General features: G+C 36.1%; 1 protein-coding gene across 1 annotated transcript; it reads left to right on the top strand.

Annotated features, from left to right (window-relative positions):
• The first annotated feature begins 289 nt into the window (after window positions 1–289).
• On the top strand, window positions 290–17,788 carry CBLL1 (Cbl proto-oncogene like 1). The gene is made up of 6 exons (XM_050785213.1): window positions 290–925; window positions 5,603–5,770; window positions 9,563–9,663; window positions 10,048–10,131; window positions 11,567–11,640; window positions 14,273–17,788. The coding sequence occupies exons 1-6, from the start codon at window positions 913–915 to the stop codon at window positions 15,306–15,308; spliced, it is 1,476 nt and encodes a 491-aa protein (XP_050641170.1). The 5' UTR covers window positions 290–912; the 3' UTR covers window positions 15,309–17,788.
• The last annotated feature ends 1,961 nt before the right edge of the window (window positions 17,789–19,749 follow it).

Here is a 19,749-nt window from a genome sequence, read left to right as displayed (position 1 = left end):
TGCTCCCTTTAGCTCCACTCTGCATATTCCTGCTAGGTGTCCCCGTGAGAGGAGGCAGCTGCGCCGCACTGGCTCTCCACCCTCCATCAGGCCCTGGCGCCCAGTCCTCAGGTGTTCAAGAGGTTCGTAGCGTCACAAGCGCTCTCCCTAGAAAGTGAGTGGCAGTCAAGCATTATAAATGTGTTTCAACTGTTAAAGAGACTTAAGAGATGGGAACCGGGGCATATACCAAGTCACCTCTGCGTGGGTTTAGGTAGCTGGTCACGACAAAGCAAAATTTAGACAATAAGCGTTGAGACTTTCCTTTTAGCTGCGAGTTTCACAGCTCCGCCATCCCCCGAGCAACCTCCCACTGGAGGACGCCTGCCGAAGCGCATGTGTTTACACTTTTCCTACACCAGGCGGAGGACCCAAGCGCTCGCCGACCCCGGGGGATTCCAAACCGTTACTCCGCCCGCCGGGGTGGGGCCAGCGCAACGGCCGAGCCTGCGCAGCCGGCCGGCTCCGGGGCCCCCGCGCACTACAAGTCCCAGAAGGCAGCTCTCCGCGGGGGCGGGCAGTCGGTTTATCTGCCTCACACTCATTTTTACCACTGCTCTCCCCTTCCCCGGTCCTCCTGGTGTCCTTTCCACAGTTAAAGGCTACTTTCTCTTGAAGCACATGAGGAGAAGCCTTAGCAACCTCGATACTGAAGTTCTTCGCGCGCTCGCTCTTTCTGCCTCTGCTCGAACTATGCCTGAGTCCCTCACAGGAGTTGGGTAGTGCAGGCGAGAGAAGGAAGTCTTTGCAGGCCAAAACTAGGACAACCTGCTCGGACTTCCGCCTCCTGGCCTCCGGAAGGCAGTGCGCACGCGCTCGCTGCGACTCCGGCGCGGTTGACTTCCGCTCCCACTGTGCTCTGCGAGCCGAATCATGGATCACACTGGTAAGGAGGCGGAGGCAGTGGGGGTCCCGGTTCCATGCCCCCTTGGCCGGCCTGGGGCTGGTTGCCCAGCAGGCAAAAGGGATTACGCTCGCCCCACAACACTAGGGTGTGGCAGTGAGAAGAAATCTCACATATGCCTTCCTGTGCCTGGCAGGGGCCTGCCGTTTCCTGGCCTACCCTCTGGTGTGGTACCTACCTCCTCCGTGCCGGCAACAACCGCTCCTTCTCTCGTTCTGAGCTCCGAACCCGGACCGGTGGGCAATGTAGGCCTTTGGGAAGGGAGAGCGCCGGCTCTGTTTTATTCAGCCCAGCTGCTCTGGCCTACGTTATGGAGACTGGCGGGTAGATTGCGGTCTCCGAATCGCGGAATCCTCTTTACGCTGGGAGTGGACGGGCGAGAGTGGGTTGGAGACTTCCTGCTGTCTCAGTCAGCTTTGGGCGGGTGCTGCAGTGGTCACCTCCTGTCGTCTCTCAGATCCTTTATGGACTAGAGAGGTGAAAGAAGGGCGTCTGATAGAGTTTTTGGAATCCAACTCGTAGCTTTTACCTAAACCAAAAGCATGCCCCGCGCTTCGACTGAGGTCCGTACTCATCATTTGAGGGTATTTACAAAGAGGAGCTTAAAATCAAGGCATTCTCATACTTTTCTCCAAGTAAGAGTAGCTCCACCCTTTGTTATGTATTTTCTGGCTTTTGCTTCTTTGTGGTTCTCAGATATTGAATGCGTGCTCTTGGAGTTAACAGGTGCCCCATACATTTACAGCGACCATATCACAAATGGAGAAAAAAAGGCTTTGTCTTGAGTATTGAGTTGTCCTCATCAGATATCTGCTTGATTATGTAATTAGGTGTGTATGTTTATGTAGTGTATATTTATGCCAGATACAGATATCTGTAGGTCGGGAGATAGAAGATGGAATGGTAAACGAGACGGACCAGGTCCGTGATAGAACTTCTATTTCACGGAGGAACACAGACAATATCTTCTTTTTTAAAAATTTTTTTGTTTTTTAAATGTTTGCGAATTATAAGTGTTTTGAAGAAAATAAACCAGTGCTGTGGAGAGATTCATGGGGGAAATTTCAGAGAGAGTTGTTAGGAATGGTCTTTGTGGAAGCTAAGATCTGATGGGTGAGAAGATCCCAGCCCTGGGAAAAAAGCAAGAGGAAAAGCATTTCCAGCAAGTGCAAAGGCACTGAGGTAGGAAGATGTAGTGAAGTCAGCTGCAGCCTAGTAATAACCAGAGTGTAAGAGTCCTGAAGTGAGATTGGAAAGGAGGGCAGCAGGCACATTATTCAGGTCATTGAAAGCCATGGTAAACGTTTGATTTTTAAGTGAATATGAAGCCACTGAACAGAAGTAGAGGAGGAACACAATCTCTAAAAAAATATAATAGGCTGTTCTATCGAGAATGGTGTAAGAGAGGGAGGTAAGAATGATGGAAAATAGCTGATTGCAGTAGACGGGAAGGGAAGGTTGGTTTGGTGAAAATGAAGGAGAATGGGCAACATCTGTAAATACTTTGGTGGTGTTTGAACGAATGTGAGAGAAAGGAGAAATACCTAGGTTTTTGGTTTGAGCAACTAGGTAGTGTCCATTATTGAATTGAGGAAAACTTGGAGCAGAAAACAGTCTTTTTTTATAGAGGTGAGATGGGAATTTGGGAACAAGTGTTTGGTCTTGGACTACTGGTGTGAGATAACTATTGAGACAGGAGAGATGCCAAGTGGAGATGAGAGGAAAGATCTGCACTGAAAATACGTATTTGGAAGTTAGTACCTTTATTTATAGCTGGTATTTTAAAGCATGAGGACAGATGAGACCACTTAAGAAGGGTGTGTTCGGAGGAGAAGCCGGCCTAGCACCAGGCTGTAAAGAATTCCAGTGTTTGGGAATTTATATAGAGTTGAAACTGCGATTTTGATGGTAGAATAGCAAACATTCGACTTTTGGAAAATAATTCTTATTTGAGCCCACTACTGGAATTGTGAGTCAAGTTCCTGCCATAGTTTAGAGGCTATTATGTTAGGAAGTCATAATAGGGGTGGGTGTAAAGCGTGTTTATTATCTTAATTCTTGAAGTTTAGACATTGCCTAAGGAAGTAAAACTCATCCTAACATGAAAATACGAATGAGCCAACCACTTAAAAAATTAGTTCCCGCTCAGATGTCCCTTCTGCTTAATACTAAATTCTTACCTATTTTATTTTTTTAATGAATCAGTCTCTTTGATGCTTAGTATCAGAAGATAGTATCAAATACTATGCATTGATTGTGAAATAAAATTAAAAACCTTGCAGAAGATTCTGGTTTTCATGAAATTCATAAATACGAATTTGATAATTGTTTAAATCACAAAGCCTTTGACAAATGAGGAAATGCCACTTAGCTAGATAATTGAAGAATCATGACAGAATAGGCATCTCAAAAGAATAATTTCAATATTAAAGGATTAAGAGTTCCTTGGGGAAATTGATGAAACCCTTGAACATTATGCAAAAATGACCCATTTTATGATCATACTGACATTCAAATGTAAAAATGAAGGTGTTCTAATAGAATCTTGCCAGAAAAATTACTCCAAGAGGCTCCCAATTAACACTAGATTTATTCTTTGGTCATTCTAAGAATTAGCACTTCTGTAACTGTATCCCAGATTTTGTAAAATATCCCAGATTTTGTAAAATATTTGTTGGTTCCTTTTATTCAGGATAAAAATCCCCAATCTTTTTAAAACTATATAATATGGAAGTGTTGTGCCTTTTTAAAGTGAATTTATCTTAAGTGGCCGGTAGTCCTTAGTCATTTTCTATGTAATAGCTAAGAAATTTTTGTTGTTAAGAACTTTATAATTTGTTACTGTATTCAAAAGGAAATAGTGCTTTATGTTCTGATTCTTAATTTAAAAACAACAAAAAGCAAAAAAGTCGCAAAAAAACCCAGAACATTACCACTATTAAATGCTGTACCTCATGAACTTCAATCTGTGAAGCAAAGTGAGAAGGGCCAGCCAGCTCTTGAAAGTGGTAGACTGTGCAAGCAACAATAGAGACCTCAAATGTTCAGGATGGTGTGAAAAGGACTTGTGATGAAGTGTTGGTATTTTCATTATTCACAAAGGTAAAACGATTCAACCATTTTGATATTTGAATGTTTAGTATTTGAGGGACAGCATTGAACTGATTATATGTGTACAACAACTTGCTTTTTAGTTGATTGGAATGTCAGGAATACTTTTTGAGCAAGAAAAAGTCATTCGTGTTTCTTCTGGCCGGTGCATTGCTTGTAATTACTTTTACGTACATAAGCAACTACAATGAAAGCAGATCAAATACATTAATCAGCTCGTGAGTCTATTTAGTGAAGCGTTGAAAGCTAATCAAGTTGGGTTTACCCCAATTCAAGATTCTAGCTAACCATGTAATTCTGCCCTCCCCTTGTTTGAGGATTAGCTGTTATGAGAGTAGTAAGTAGACTGAAAGATACTTAAAATAATCGTTAAGGACCCATTTTTAATTTTGTTTGATATATTGTTCAGAAAAAGTGCAAATGAATGTGAACTTGGTGTGTGTCTGTAATCCTAGTAGCCTTGGAGGCCATTAGTACTAGCTTACTACTTCCAAATTTGGCTTTGCTGAATTTAATGTGAACGGTTTGGCTATCTATCTGGACTGTAATATTTCCTGCAGGGGCAGTTATACAACCTTGTTCAATAACTTGTCATGTTTAAAACACAATAAATTAAAAATATGTTATTTGTATTTCCTATTTTAAGCATTTTCCTTTTTGTCTTTAGTAGGTCAAGTTAAGTATTTTCTGTATTATATCTTTTCATCTATTTGAAAAAAGGTGACTGTTAAGCTTTAGATGGGGTCAGTTCTATGAAATAATACTCCTGTTACTCATGGGACAAGAATTAATTCTATAGACAATAACAAGCAAAGACTCCAGGGACTAGAAGGTGACAGTTGTTTAGACCTAGTTGTAGTACAGGAACTTTGCATCCTCTTCAATTATAATTTTCCATTACAGGGCCGACTACGAACTCAGTCATATGTTATAGCCCAATACATTATTGCATGTTTTTACTACTAAATGGTGTAATGATTTTTACTGTAATTCTGAATGATTTTTAGAATAACTCTCTTACACTTAAGGAATAATCACGTTTCTTAACTTCATTTTCAAATGCATTATTTAATTTTGCCTTCATCAGTGTTAGTAAGTTCAGTTTACTAAGTTTATTATCTGCATGCTTGATGATCAGACATGGGGATAGGGATGGTTTTCTTTCTTTTTCTCCTTAGTCTTTTTCTTTAAAAAAAGAATATCTTGTAGTTCAAGACAATGGTTCTTGGGTTCATGAATGGTTTCATGTTTCTGTAAACTTCTCTGGAATTATATGAAAAATTTTATTCACTTTTCTAGGGAGAGGTCCTATAACTTTTATCAGTTTCTTAAAGGATTCCATATCTCAAAAAGGGTTAAAAAGCATTGCCTTAAGTGTTGATCCAAAATAAATAAAATTAGCAGTTAAACTTAATGTAATATTGAAAATCAGAACCCAGATCTTTAATAAACTTGATAATGTTAGGTATGTTGTTTTAATACCTGTGGCAGAATAATCTTTAAAAAGAAAAACTAAAAGAAGTTACAACTTTTTTTTCCCTGACATAGACAATGAGTTACAAGGCACTAATAGTTCTGGATCCTTGGGTGGTCTTGATGTTCGCAGACGAATTCCTATAAAGCTCATCTCCAAACAAGCAAACAAAGCAAAACCTGCACCGCGAACTCAAAGGACTATAAACAGGATGCCTGCAAAGGCTCCACCTGGTGATGAAGGTAATTTGTTTAACTAATAGGTCCAACACTCTTTCTGTTTTATCTGATTGCTCCAGATAGTCTGTGTAATCTTATAGCTACCTCGTTTTTATCTTACATATCATATTTATTCTTCAACCTTTTTGTTTGACTTCTCATTGTAGCACATTGTATTTTTATTTCCCTTTATAAATATTTTTGATTTGATTCCTTTTGTTGTTGAAAGCAATGCTGCCCATTGTTTAATAATCTCAACAGTATTGCAGAAAGCATAACATTAAAAGTAAAATCCTTCTATCCAAAGATAATCCCTGTTGACTTTTTTATACAAAAGTACTGATTTTTTATGTGTAGTTGCCATTTTTTCATGTAATACGCATTTAAGATTTTTTCTTATCAGTACATGCAGATATACCTCATTAAAAAAAACAGGTTTGGGTATTTTTAGATATACCATAATTTAACAGTTTTTCCAGTTTTTTTCTGTTACAAAAAATGTTGCACCAAATATTCTTGGACATAGTGTTTTGTAGAATTTGTACTTTGCACAGATTTGGCCTTTTTTTTTTTTTTTTTTTAATTCCAAAGACTTTAAAACTACAAATTTGGATATTTTAAAACTTGATAGATACTGTGGATTTTAGAGTTTGACAAGTACTGTCAAATTGCAGCAAAAAAGGTATGTTAGTTTTTACTCCCATACACCAATAGTGAGTACTAGAAATCTTTTAAAATTTTTGTTTTGATGTAAATTTCTTTTAATTATGAAAGAGCGAATATTTTTTCATAGTATTGGTCCTTCTTGTTTAGATCCTTTCTTCTGAGTTTTTTGTAAATTAATAGGATTTTTGTTATATGTTATGTATGTATGTGTGTGTGTATACATATATACATACATATATATATATATATATATATTTTTTTTTTTTTGAAATTGGGTCTTACTCTCTTGCCTGGACTGGAGTGCAGTGGTGGGATCATGGATCAATATTCCAGGCTCAAGTGATCTTTCCACCTCAGTCTCCTGAGTAGCTGGGACTACAGGTGCGCCCCACCTGCTTGGCTAATTTTTTGTATTTAGTTTTTGTAGTGATGGGTCTTGTTGTGTGTGTGCCCAGGCTGGTTTCGAACTCCTGGGCTCAACGGTCCTCTCACCTTAGCCTCCCAAGGTGCTGGGATTACAGGCATGAGCCACTGTGCCTGGCCTATATTGTATATATTCTTCACTTGTCTTTTAATTTTGTATACAAAATATTTATTGCAGAGAATCTTGAAGATTCTATGTAGTCAGGTATCCAGTCTTTGCTTTTATGACTTCTGGGTTTTGTGACATTTTTTGAAAGGCCTTCCCCTATTTCACCAGTATAAAAGAGTTTTTCCATCTTACCCTTGATTACAGGTTAGCAAACTATGTCTGTGGGCCAAATGTAACCCTGTTTTTATAAACAATTTTATTGGAACACAGCTATGCTCATTCATTTAAGTATTATCTATGGGGGCTTTCACACTATAATGGTAGAGTGGAGTTAATTGTGATTGAGACCATATGGTCCACAAAGCCTAAATATTTACTATTTAGCCTTTCACAGAAAAAGTTCACTGATACTGCTTGAGAACATTTATGGATATGTATTTGGTTATTAAGGGGAAAAAAGGTGGCATCTGGCTTTTTTTTCCCCCAAAACATTGTCCCAACTCTTTTCCTTGCTGAATAGGAATTTTATTGTTATCATATGTATGTTAAAACAGCAGTCCCCAATCTTCTTGGCACAAGGACTGGTTTCATGGAAGACAGTTTTTCCACAGGTGGAGAGTGATGGCAGGGTGCGGGGAGTGATTTCGGGATGCAACTGTTGCGTTAGTTAGATTCTTGTAAGGAGCACCAACCTAGATCCCTCTCTTGCACAGTTCACAATAGGGTTTGTGTTCCTATGAGAATCTAATGCAGCTGCTGATTTGACGGGAGGCGGAGGCAGAGGTCAAGTGGTAATGCTCCCTAGCCCTCCACTCACCTCCTGCTGTGTGGCCGCGTTCCTAACAAGCCAAGGGTACTGGTCCAAGGTCTGGGAGTTGGGGACCCCTGTATTAAAAGTATTTTTTTGTATTTCTAGACTTCCTATTCTATTCCAGCAATTTGTCTGTATTTATTTTGTAGGATCAAGCTGCTTTAGTTAAAACATACATTATGGTTTCTTTTATTGTAGGGTTTTTCTCTCATCTAAACAAGTATATTTGAAGTCAAATTGTTACAAATTGTGTTAGTAATAACCTAGGGCTGCTGTTGCACTACCTCTAATTTACGGTCACTCCTGCTTTGGCTTTTTTTAAAAAACTAATTTTTTAAAACAACATGGTAGTGTACAAATGCATTCTTTAATAGTTCAAACAATGCAGAAAAGCCAAAATCCTTTTCCCCCTTTCCCTCTCGGAATTTGGAGTAAAAGAAATTTTTTTTTTGATTGTTGTTTTCCTAGGCATCAATCAAAATGTGGAGTTTGGGGTGTCAGTGTGGTATCTCTACAAATATATATAGTTTAATGATGGGAGTACAGGTGGAACTACTCTGAAAAATGATAATGTGCTCCTGATTTCCTTGGCTATTATCCCAATCATTTTCTGGGTTTGAAAAATTGAGTTTCCTTATTTTGAATTTTAGATCACACCAGCTTTTCTAAGGTGTAAATAGGTGATATAGGAGCCTAGGAACTCTCAGGTGTGGCTTATCAGAGCGCCCTGACTTTGGATTATACATTCGTATTGGCAGTAATTAAATAGCAGTACACTGAAGTGTCTATCAGCTTCAAAAAATTCTTGCATCACTATTTGTATGTTAATGTGAGCGTGTGTCTGTGTGTGTGTGTGTCTGTGTCTGTGTATAGGTGCTGTAATTTAGTCATGTGGGTAAAGTTAAAACTTGTGTGCTTGGCTACTCTGTTTACCAGTTCTAGGGCCAAAAGAGTCGTGAGAAGCCTGGCTCCTTGGAGGGATATATTTGTCTGCTCAGCTTTACTTTAGGTAATTGGATTCTACCTGGAATTCCCATCAGACTGTTGATTGGTTTTTTGTTCTTTTGTAGGAGATGAGAAGATTGCCATCAACTTTTTAATTAGGCCAGAGAAATTGAGCCCATTTGATCTTCATATATCTTAAGTTTATTGATATTGATAAATGCATTGTAGGAAAGGATACATAAGATATGATATGGCTGCTGTTTGGGTAATTAATCAGGGAGTGGTTTTAATCGACAGGATGAAATATGAATATGTTAAGGTGTCTAAATTACTCATTTTAGGGCAAAGAAGAAGATAACTTGTTTGCTAATAAAATGCATAGAATGCTTTATGTTTTCATTATACTCTTGGCAATAAAATCAGTCTCATGGCATACCATTTTTGTAGCTAGACTAGAATAAATGGTGATCAGTATCTTAAAAATTTGTGCAACAAGCATGATAATCAGTAGTCAGTAACATTTTACATTAGAAATAGTTTCATGAATTGATATGAGCCTTTGAATGGGAGTCAAGAGATCTGAGGTCTGTTCCTGGCTTTGCCACTTTTCTATATGTTGAGTTGTTATGAGTCTCCATATAGTAATATTCTCAATAATGAAGTGAAAGAGTTGGACTAGATCACCAAGATCACTTCTAACTGATGTTTTAAACTAATCTTGATTGTCTTATTCTTAGAAAAGCTTTGAAAGGCATCAGATGGGCTTTTTAGTGAAAAGATCTATTTTGCCATGTATATGTACTTCCAAAATGAAATTTGAGATGTGGAAAGTTAATGGGCAGTACTTTTTTTTTTTTCTCAGAAGGATTTGATTATAATGAAGAAGAACGGTATGACTGTAAAGGTGGTGAGCTGTTTGGAAATCAGCGAAGGTTTCCTGGACACCTTTTTTGGGACTTTCAGGTATAATTAAAAATGAAAAATTGTATTAGAACAATAAAATATTTTAAGTATTAAATAGTTAAAATGTTTTATTAGAGTAATGCACAATACATAAAGAATGTTATGAACTTGTTATAACTGATTTTCAGTACATACAAATCATTTGTTAATACTCTATTTTCAAGAATAATTTGAAGTACTTTTCAGTAAAATCAGTAACTATTAACACTAAGAAGAAAAACTAATGGTATCACAGCTAATGGTGGGGAATACATGGAGATTATACCAAGAAGCTTTTATTTCTAATTGTTTTAACAACTTTTATAAAACACTGACCAATTCATTGTGTAGATACAATCTTTAGAATTGTGTGAGAAGATAATTTTAATTATATCATTTCAACAGATAAACATCTTAGGTGAAAAGGATGATACACCAGTTCATTTCTGTGACAAGTGTGGATTGCCTATTAAAATCTATGGGCGAATGGTAAGTATAATTAAATACTGTTTTTGTCAGTAAGCGTTTGCATAGAGGTCGGGTTCTGAAATTTAGATAGGTTTATCATTGTTTCATGACTAAGTTTGTGACATTTTAAATAAGTATGAAATAATTAAGGGAAGTATTGGAATACTATGAATTTAATATGATTATCTTGACAAATTGTTGAATTCTTGTAAAATATTAAATAAAACTGAAAATTAAAATAATTTCTGAAAACTAATTTCTTTAGAGTGTTTGATACCAGTTAGTTTACAGTTATTCTAGTTTATTAAGGAAAAATTTTTTTCTTAATAAATAGAACAAAACTACTTATGTTTGAAGGCCACAATTTTTTTTACATAAAACTGCATTAATAATATTTATAATTTCTTTTTTTCCTGAGGCTCAGAGAGGCTTGATAATATTTCTGAAAATTGAATTCTAATCGTTAAAAAAATTTTACAATCCTAACTAATTTTATAGTAATTTTCACATTTCTTCCCTCCAAAAAAGATAGTTTTGCGTTTGCGTTTAGAAAGAAAATCGAATTCAATAACGTACCTGTGATGGTAGATGGCGTGGATTATGCACTGTTGCTTTCCTGTACATCATAGTAAAGAAATAGTAACAGGCTGTGAATTTAAAAATGTGGTTCTAACATCATTTTACTGTATCCTTCTGATTGATTTTTAGATTTTTATTAGTTGATTAACTTAAAACGACCAGAGGAAGATGCTGCTTTTATTAAACATAGGACATACTTGTTATTTTTACTGCATTCAAATAGTTTCAGGAGAAACAAGATTTAAAAAAAAAACACGTAATTAAAGTGTTCTTCAGGAGGTTTTGACCTGCAGAGGGCTGGGTGTGGTGGCTCACACCTATAATCCCACAACTTCGGGAGGCTGAGGTGTGAGGATTGCCAGAGGCCAGGAGTTTGGTACCAGCCTGGACAACTTAGCGAGACCTCGTCTCTACAATAAAATAAAATAATTAGCCTGGTGTGGTGGCACACACCTATGTTCCTAGCTATTCTGGAGGCTGAGGTGGGAACATCAGCCAGGAGTTCGAGGTTACAGTGAGCTGTGATCACACCAGTGGACTCCATCCTGGGCAACAGAGCAAGATCTGTTTCTTAAAAAAAAAAAGGAAAAAACGTCTGGGTACCATGGGTGAAATTCATAGAGTTTACACCTCCAGAAAGTGTAAGCAAATACATATGTGTATATTTATTGGGAAAGGGGCCATAGTTTTTGTGATGTTCTCAAAAGGCTTTGTGATTGAAAAAGGTTTTTATAATTAGTACTTAATAAATATTCATTTTAACAGGTATTCTCAAGTATCTTCTAAGCCGCCTTATGTATAGGTCACTATATATATGTTTTTTTAAGAAATATTTTAAGTTCTAATATGCTTAACTGTAATATGTCTTTGTTTACAGATTCCATGCAAGCATGTTTTTTGCTATGACTGTGCTATTTTACATGAAAAAAAGGGAGATAAGATGTGTCCAGGGTAAGATAAGATTATCATTACCTTTTTTAAATAATAAAGTTTTAGTGCAATGATTTGTAAGTTGGATTAAAGGTTAGGGAGTGATATAAATCAGGCAGGAGATCAAACATACAGACATGGCTAATCTTCTTCTGTGAGCCCAGCTTGCCTAGCGTTTCTCTTTAATATAGGGCAAGGTAAACACTGTCAGTCAACTCAAATTGGTCAGAATGAAATCTGTTTGCCATTATAGAAGTATTATTATAAACCAAAAACAGTTACTTTTTTGATGAGACATTAAAGAAGTATTAAGATATATTGAGAGCAAAGACTCCAGAATTAGAATTCCTGGGTTTGAATCCTTATTCTGCTATTTATTAGCTATTCTTTATTGATAAAATGAGGCTGATAATAGTACCTACCTCCTTGTGGTATTTTTAGGATTAAATGAGGTTTTATATATATAACATATGTACACACGTACGTATATATAGTAGCTGGCATATAGTAAGCACTATATATATATATATATATATAAGCTCTTGCTACTTTCAAATCTGATTATTGTATCTGGAGTATATCTTAGAACACCATCATTACATAGTCTCAAATTATAAAAAGCTAGATCCGTTTTGGGATAGTCTTGAAGAAAACAGAATAAGTATTTTTATATCAGTTCAGAACTCTTGATAAGGAAGGCTTAAGAAAGAATGAGAGATACTTGCTTGGAATAGCCATAGGCTTCTTAGATCACTTATAACCTGTGCTTAAAGCTACACCAAGATTTGTGGTATTGATTGATAACAAAGCTGTGGACACTTGTCAGCAATGATTCCGTTTTATGGTGTAGGAAAATTTAACGTCAGCAGGAGAGAGGGGTGATTTATTGACAGCTCAGTGACAACTAATTCTCTTGGCATGTTTTTATTCGCATTTTAAAGTAACAGATTATAACATTTTTCTATGAGTTTAAAACATTTCGTTTATAGAATTATAATTCAGAAGAGTTAAAACACTAGAAATATATATCATTTGTTTTTTTGGGTGTTTTCTCAGGCCTAAGTTTTCAACATGGTATACCTTCATTTTAAGTTACATAGTAAATTTGATTGCTTCATTGGGATAAAGGATTTCAGATGTGATAAAACATTATTTAGAGGACTTTTAAAGGTTTCCTCTTATTTATTAAAAGGAAATTAAAAGGTACTTCTTGTTTAAAGAAATTAGTTCTCAAGGTACTAAATGTAACTAATGTACTGAATATACTAATGTACTAACCTTACTAATGGACTAAATATAACAAAGTACTAAGTGTAACATCTCACTTATGTGGTCCTTAGTAGCAATTTTCGGACAGAAGCCTATCTGTATTAACAGACCCAGATCAGGAAGTGAAGAAATGACAATCAGAGTTAAACAGTATGTATTACTGTTTTTAAGCACCACCCAAGAGAAAGTGCCTCTCATCTTGTTAAGGTCGAGATAGTTCAGAGTTTACAGTGAACTAGAAGCAAAAAACAAGTGTGCCAGATGGCCACTAAAGGGAAGCATAATAACATCAATAAGGAGTGCCAGCCTTATAGTAAGGATGGAAAGATAGACAACTCAAAATCAAGAGTATAGAGCCATTTAGTTTAGTGCCAAATGACCTGACACATATATTCAATGATAATTGCTTATATATATACACACATATATTTTTATATAGTGCTTAATTGGGGATTAAATACTGTCACTTTCGTTGTTTGATATTAAATATATTCTTTGAAGTAATATGAAATAGATGTAAGAACATTGTGAAGTAGGTAGATACTTTAACTTCCTTGTACAAATGAAGAAACAAACTCAAAAATGGTTCAGTGACTTCAAATTACTGAGCCAATACCAGATCCAGGATCTTCAGATTCCTATTTCAGTCCTCTTTCCCCACTGTGTCAAGAAAGCTGTAATGGCAAGTATGGATTAAATATGGTAAATGAAAAATAGTTACAATTTTAACCCTGAGTTTTTAAGAAAATGTTAAGTTAAATTTAGTGCTCACAAATTAGAAAGTTAGGAAAGTGTAAATTTGCCTGACAATTCAGAAAAAACCCTTCCTTAAAGGACTTTTAATAGTCCAGGCTTAGATTGAAATAGTTTATGTTTAATGTTAAGAACCCTAATGATGAGGCTGATGTTACTTCTTGTAGTCCTTGCAGTGTCTTCTACTTACTGTTTTCTACTTACTGTTTTCCACTGTTTGCTCAACAAACAGTTATCCCTCAATAATACCATACAAGTTTGAATTCCATGATTGTAAGTAATCAACCCGTTGGTTTTTTTCTTGCTGGGTTTTTTGGCAAATGGATGCAAAACGTAAAATTGTTTGAGAAAATTAGCTAAATTCTAGGCCTTGGGAAGAATGAGGTCTCTTCTTGAAACATATTGTTTGATATTAGGAGTTCTGAAGATGACAGAAATGCCTATGCTTAATGGCTAATAGACAACAAAGTAGGGAAGATTAAAGGTTCATGTAGAATAACTGTAACTTCTAATTGTGGACTTTTGCTATGTTTTATGTAACAGTCAAATTTTTAAGAGGCATATTTTTGAAAATTACATAATTTTTTATATTCTCTTTTAGTAAATCACATTTTTTCCCCTTCTGATTTAGCTGTAGTGATCCTGTGCAGCGAATTGAGCAGTGTACACGAGGTTCTCTCTTCATGTGTAGCATTGTTCAAGGGTGCAAGAGAACGTATTTGTCTCAGAGAGACTTACAGGCTCATATCAACCATCGCCATATGAGAGCTGGAAAACCTGTTACCCGTGCTTCACTTGAAAATGTTCATCCTCCTATTGCCCCACCACCAACTGAAATCCCTGAGCGTTTTATAATGCCACCAGACAAGCACCATATGAGCCATATTCCGCCAAAGCAGCACATCATGATGCCACCACCTCCTTTGCAACATGTGCCGCATGAGCACTATAATCAGCCACATGAGGATATTCGTGCTCCTCCAGCAGAATTGTCCATGGCTCCACCTCCACCTCGATCGGTCAGTCAGGAAACCTTTCGTATTTCAACAAGAAAACACAGCAATTTAATAACCGTCCCTATTCAGGATGACTCAAATTCAGGTGCTAGAGAACCACCACCACCTGCCCCAGCACCTGCTCACCATCATCCTGAATATCAGGGTCAACCAGTGGTATCGCACCCTCATCATATTATGCCTCCACAGCAACATTATGCACCACCCCCACCTCCTCCACCACCAATAAGCCATCCAATGCCACATCCTCCCCAGGCTGCAGGTACTCCTCACTTGGTATATAGCCAAGCTCCACCTCCACCAATGACCTCTGCTCCACCACCAATAACCCCTCCCCCTGGACATATTATTGCCCAGATGCCACCTTATATGAATCATCCTCCTCCAGGACCTCCCCCACCTCAACATGGTGGTCCACCTGTAACTGCACCCCCTCCTCACCATTATAATCCTAACTCATTACCCCAATTCACTGAAGATCAAGGAACTCTGAGCCCTCCATTTACACAACCAGGGGGAATGAGTCCTGGTATATGGCCTGCACCAAGAGGGCCACCTCCTCCTCCACGATTGCAGGGTCCGCCTTCTCAAACCCCACTTCCTGGACCACATCATCCAGATCAGACGAGATATAGACCGTATTACCAATGATAATAGTATTTTGAACTGAAGATATGAGGAGGAAAAAAACTATGTATAGTCAATCTTTTAATTAAGCTTTGACTGTTTTGGGAAGGAAGAGTACCTCTTACCGAGGTAGTATAAAACACATAGGGTCTTGTTTCTTAAAATGGTTTTAAATCTTGACCTTAAGATTGATTTCAAGTACCATACTGTAGTACACAGATAAGTGGCTCAGTTGAGCACAGCTATATTTTAACATCTTTATTCCCCTAATTTAGTAAATTGACCCAGAGGTGACCATTTGTAAAAAATTTGAAAAAATTTTTCATTGTTTTACTTCAAAAGTATTGTTTTGTTAAACCCAACGTTTAGTTTTTCTTGTGATACATTTTGTTAACCTGTGTAAAAGGATTAAATTTCAATAAGATTGTAAAAATGCTATTTTTATGTGAATTTAAGTGCAGCCACATACTGTTTTTTAAACCATATGTTTTACCACTAATTTCCCAAAGTTATAATAAAATCCTAAAAGCAAAAATCTAGAATTTGCTGTAAGGCAGACTGTTAAATGATAGAGAGTTATTTCACATTTTAGGCACTGAAATGTTGAGGTTTCGAGGTATAGTAAGTATACAATGCACTTCACTTGGATGCCTTTTCATTTTTAGGCAGCCTCAGGAGCACCAAAATACATTGGAATTCTAGTACTAAGATATATTTGTTTGTAATGTTAAAAGGCATTACTAATTATTTGGAAAGAGATGGCCAAAGTAATCAACTCTACAGGCTTCAAGCTGGTGGGGAATGCTGTTACTCATTAATGCTTTTTTACTGAATGGTCGGAATCACATATGCACCACACATACTGATCTTAAGTAACATTATTTTATAGAACTGTTTAAATGGTGTTATTTAGATGAAATGTGTTCTGTTTTGTTCATTGTCTTAAACTGAATAGGGCTGAATAGGCTTTATGTAATTCTTCATTTCATGGTAGAGTTTGATGCTGTGTTTAAGTGGGTTCTTGTTTATAGGATTTTCAACTGCAGTTTGAATGCCATGGAGGAATTTGAATAATGTATTAATGAAGGACATATTCTTATAATTACAAATTTGCATTTGCTCAGGTTTCATTGCTGTGTGATAGAATTTTTCCTCTAACTTGAAATTTAAAAACTTTTATTTCCTATTCCTTTTGTTGGTAAAGCAGTCTGAATTTGGGACATTTTAGCTTGGAGTCAACAGTGAAGACTACCAGATAATTTTGTATTGGAGAAGAGGAAAGTAACAGCTAAATTGTGGATTTCAGTGCTTTACATGGTGCCTTTAGAGTCAGCTTTTACATTATAGGGGCTTGTTATAGTTCAGCTAAGATGACCACTTAACAGTTTATACAGAACTCATGTGTATAAATCAACGTTCTTAGGATATTATTTATATCCTTTGAATAAATCCCTGTGAAGTTTTTCCTCCCCACTAAAATGGTGCATAATAAAACATGAAATGTGTAGTATGCAGATATCATTTATTAGATAGTTTGTAGTATATACATTTAGAACATACTTCTTTTGACAAAGGGTGAACTGATTGCTAATTTACCATTTTATTCTGTCAGGTACAGGTGAAACAAATTCTCATCTTGAATGATCAGATGCAAAATCATTTCTGAACCCTAGGAGCAGAAGTTAGAAATAACAAAATGGCCATTTCAACCTTGACTGGCCAAAAATAACTAATAAACTTTTTTGTTTTAAGTCAGGCAAGTGATTTTCTACACTTCACAGTTTGAAAGTCCAGTGTTAATGCAATATTTCTAGTGAGAAATGCTTGTTATTAAAAGCATGGGAGTGAAATAGTGTGAAATGTTGGTGGTGAGTGCTTCTATCATGTTACTGTAGGTACTTGGACTGGTGCAAACTTGATTCCTTTTCATGCCCCTGTTTAGGAGCTATTAAAATGTTACTGTTAAAAATCCAAACCATTTCTTTGTTCCATGTAATAAGAAAATAGCCAAAATCACTTTAGAGCTTCTCAGCTATTTATGAAGAGCTGTCCTGCTTTTATTGAAAGTCACTAGAGTTGAATGTGGTAAGCAACCACTTAGCCTATGTATTGGACGAGAAAAATCAGTATCATAAAATTTTGAACTAAGAGAACTCTTGTAGAGTTTTAAAAAAATGATTTATTTTCAATTAGGTTTAAGAAATCTATGTTATGCAGGGAGGCGTATCAGATGAATGTTGTAGTAGACAAAAGTTTTAAATCGTGTTAGACTTGAATTCATCAATTGTTTGAGGGTGGGTGGGTAGAAGGATAACAAAATTACTGTTAGTGCTTCTTTCCTTACGGAAAAAGATGTGAATCCCAGCCTTATTTCAGGGAAGCCTTTGAAGCTATGATGGACATAAGTCTAAATTAAATGTATGTATGTTTCATTATATTGCTCTTAAGACTACTGAGGTGGCAGTTTAATTCTTAAAAACAATAAAATGGAAGCATAAATACTATTTTGCCTAGATGAATTTTTATGTATTGGCACATTTGGAAGAATGCAGAATTTTCCATGTTTATGTTGATAACTTTCTCCAGTATAATTAAGTTCACTTCTAAAAGATTAAAACCATCAAGTTGAATGTTACATTTCTTCAGTGGCATGTTTATTCAGAATATACAGTATTTGGGGAAATATCTGTTGCAAAGACTATAAGAAACTATATTCATTTTGCCCTGTAAAAACTACTTGCTCAAAATTATCGTGTAAATACTAATTAAATACCACTGAAATGTAAATGGAAGAGATATTTGAACATATCTTTTAAACTCAATAAGAGGCTGTATGAAGTATGCAGAACTGCTGAAGGCTTTGTTCTGACTAATATATTGGAAGAGTATCTTTTGTAATCTTTTTTGGAAAACTCTACAGTTCCGTCTTTCATAAAGTTTTTGAAAATGAGTACATTATGAGTACATGAAAAAAGTGCATGAGTACTCAGATATTTCTTCATTAGATTACCCATCAAATTAGTATGTTGATGTTAAACATGTGTAAACACTATATTCCGATTAAAGTGGACTTACTCTTCATACTAATATAAACGTACTGTATTCTGATTGAAGTGGACTAACTCTTCATACTAATATAAACATACTATATTCTGATTGAAGTGGACTTACTCTTCATACTAATATAAACATACTATATTCTGATTGAAGTGGACTTACTCTTCATACTAATATAAACGTATTCTGATTGAAGTGGACGTACTCTTCTTCACTGGTTTGTAATTTGCTAAATTATGGCCTAGAAACCAATCAGTTTACTTAATACGGCGTATGTGCAATCAAAGCAATATCAGATATACTAGGCTTAACGAGAAGTGGAGATAAACCAGGGAAAATACTTGGCAGTGATGCTAATAAAACCTAATTTGGATTTTTAAACGTCTTGTTTTGATTCATGTCCCTTCAGTTTTCCATCACTGAGGGAAGAAGTTTTAAGGCAGAATTCTTAACACTTCAGTGCTTAATTTTCCCACATCCCCATCTTTAAAATTTTTGAATTTTTTGGCACCGTAGAAGCACAGGATTGAAACAATAAGTCATGGGTTTAGTTCTCACAATTGGGTAGGACCTCTTTAAAAAAAATCTATTCACTTAATGTTAAAACTTTTTTTTTTTTTTTTTTTTTGGTAAAAGGATTATTCTGGCTGTGTGATAAGACCAAGTAGGCTAAGATGGAAGCAGAGGGACCAGTCAGAAGGGTGTTTTAATAATTTACACAAGAGATGATGGTGGTAACATTACAGGTATCAAGAATTGGGAAGTGGGTGACTTGTGGAAGGATATACATAAAGATATATTTATATGAATTATTGATTTATAAAGTTAAACACCACTTATGTATGTTAGATGTGGGTGTATGATAATGAACAAAATAGATGGTCTCTGCCCTTTAGGAGCTTACATTCTAACTTACCTAGGAATTATTCTTGATAGTCCTTATATTTTCTTCAAAAATTTTCCTTATATTCAAAGTATTGTGGCCAGGAAATAAATCTTAATGTTTAAAATACATTACTGAAATACATGCAAAACCATGAGAGAGAAATGTATTTAATTCTGAACATTAGTATTTCCTACCTGCTTTTCTGGTTATAATTGTACAATGCTAAATTAGTGACTTTGGAACAAATCTGTGGAATGCACCTATAATTATTCCTGAGTTTAGTCCTTATCTTGTAATCAGTTTTTAGTTAGGTCTTAATTTCTTTTGGGAGGTGATGTTTTCTAATAATTAAAAGTCTGAGTTGTATAGAGTTAGACTATCCAGACAGATTTCTGGCTTTACCACCTGTGACTATCTAATTTAGACTAGTTACTTGCTTTTGAGTCTTCATTTACTTTTTTTTTAAAAAGTAGGGGAAATCATAATACCGACATTATTGGGGCTATTTTGAGAGTTAAATGA

The sequence above is a fragment of the Macaca thibetana genome, chromosome 3 (assembly GCF_024542745.1).
Source record: "Macaca thibetana thibetana isolate TM-01 chromosome 3, ASM2454274v1, whole genome shotgun sequence".
Taxonomy (NCBI): domain Eukaryota; kingdom Metazoa; phylum Chordata; class Mammalia; order Primates; family Cercopithecidae; genus Macaca; species Macaca thibetana.
The sequence above is the reverse complement of the archived record's forward strand: the minus strand, read 5'-3'. Positions and strand labels throughout refer to the sequence as shown.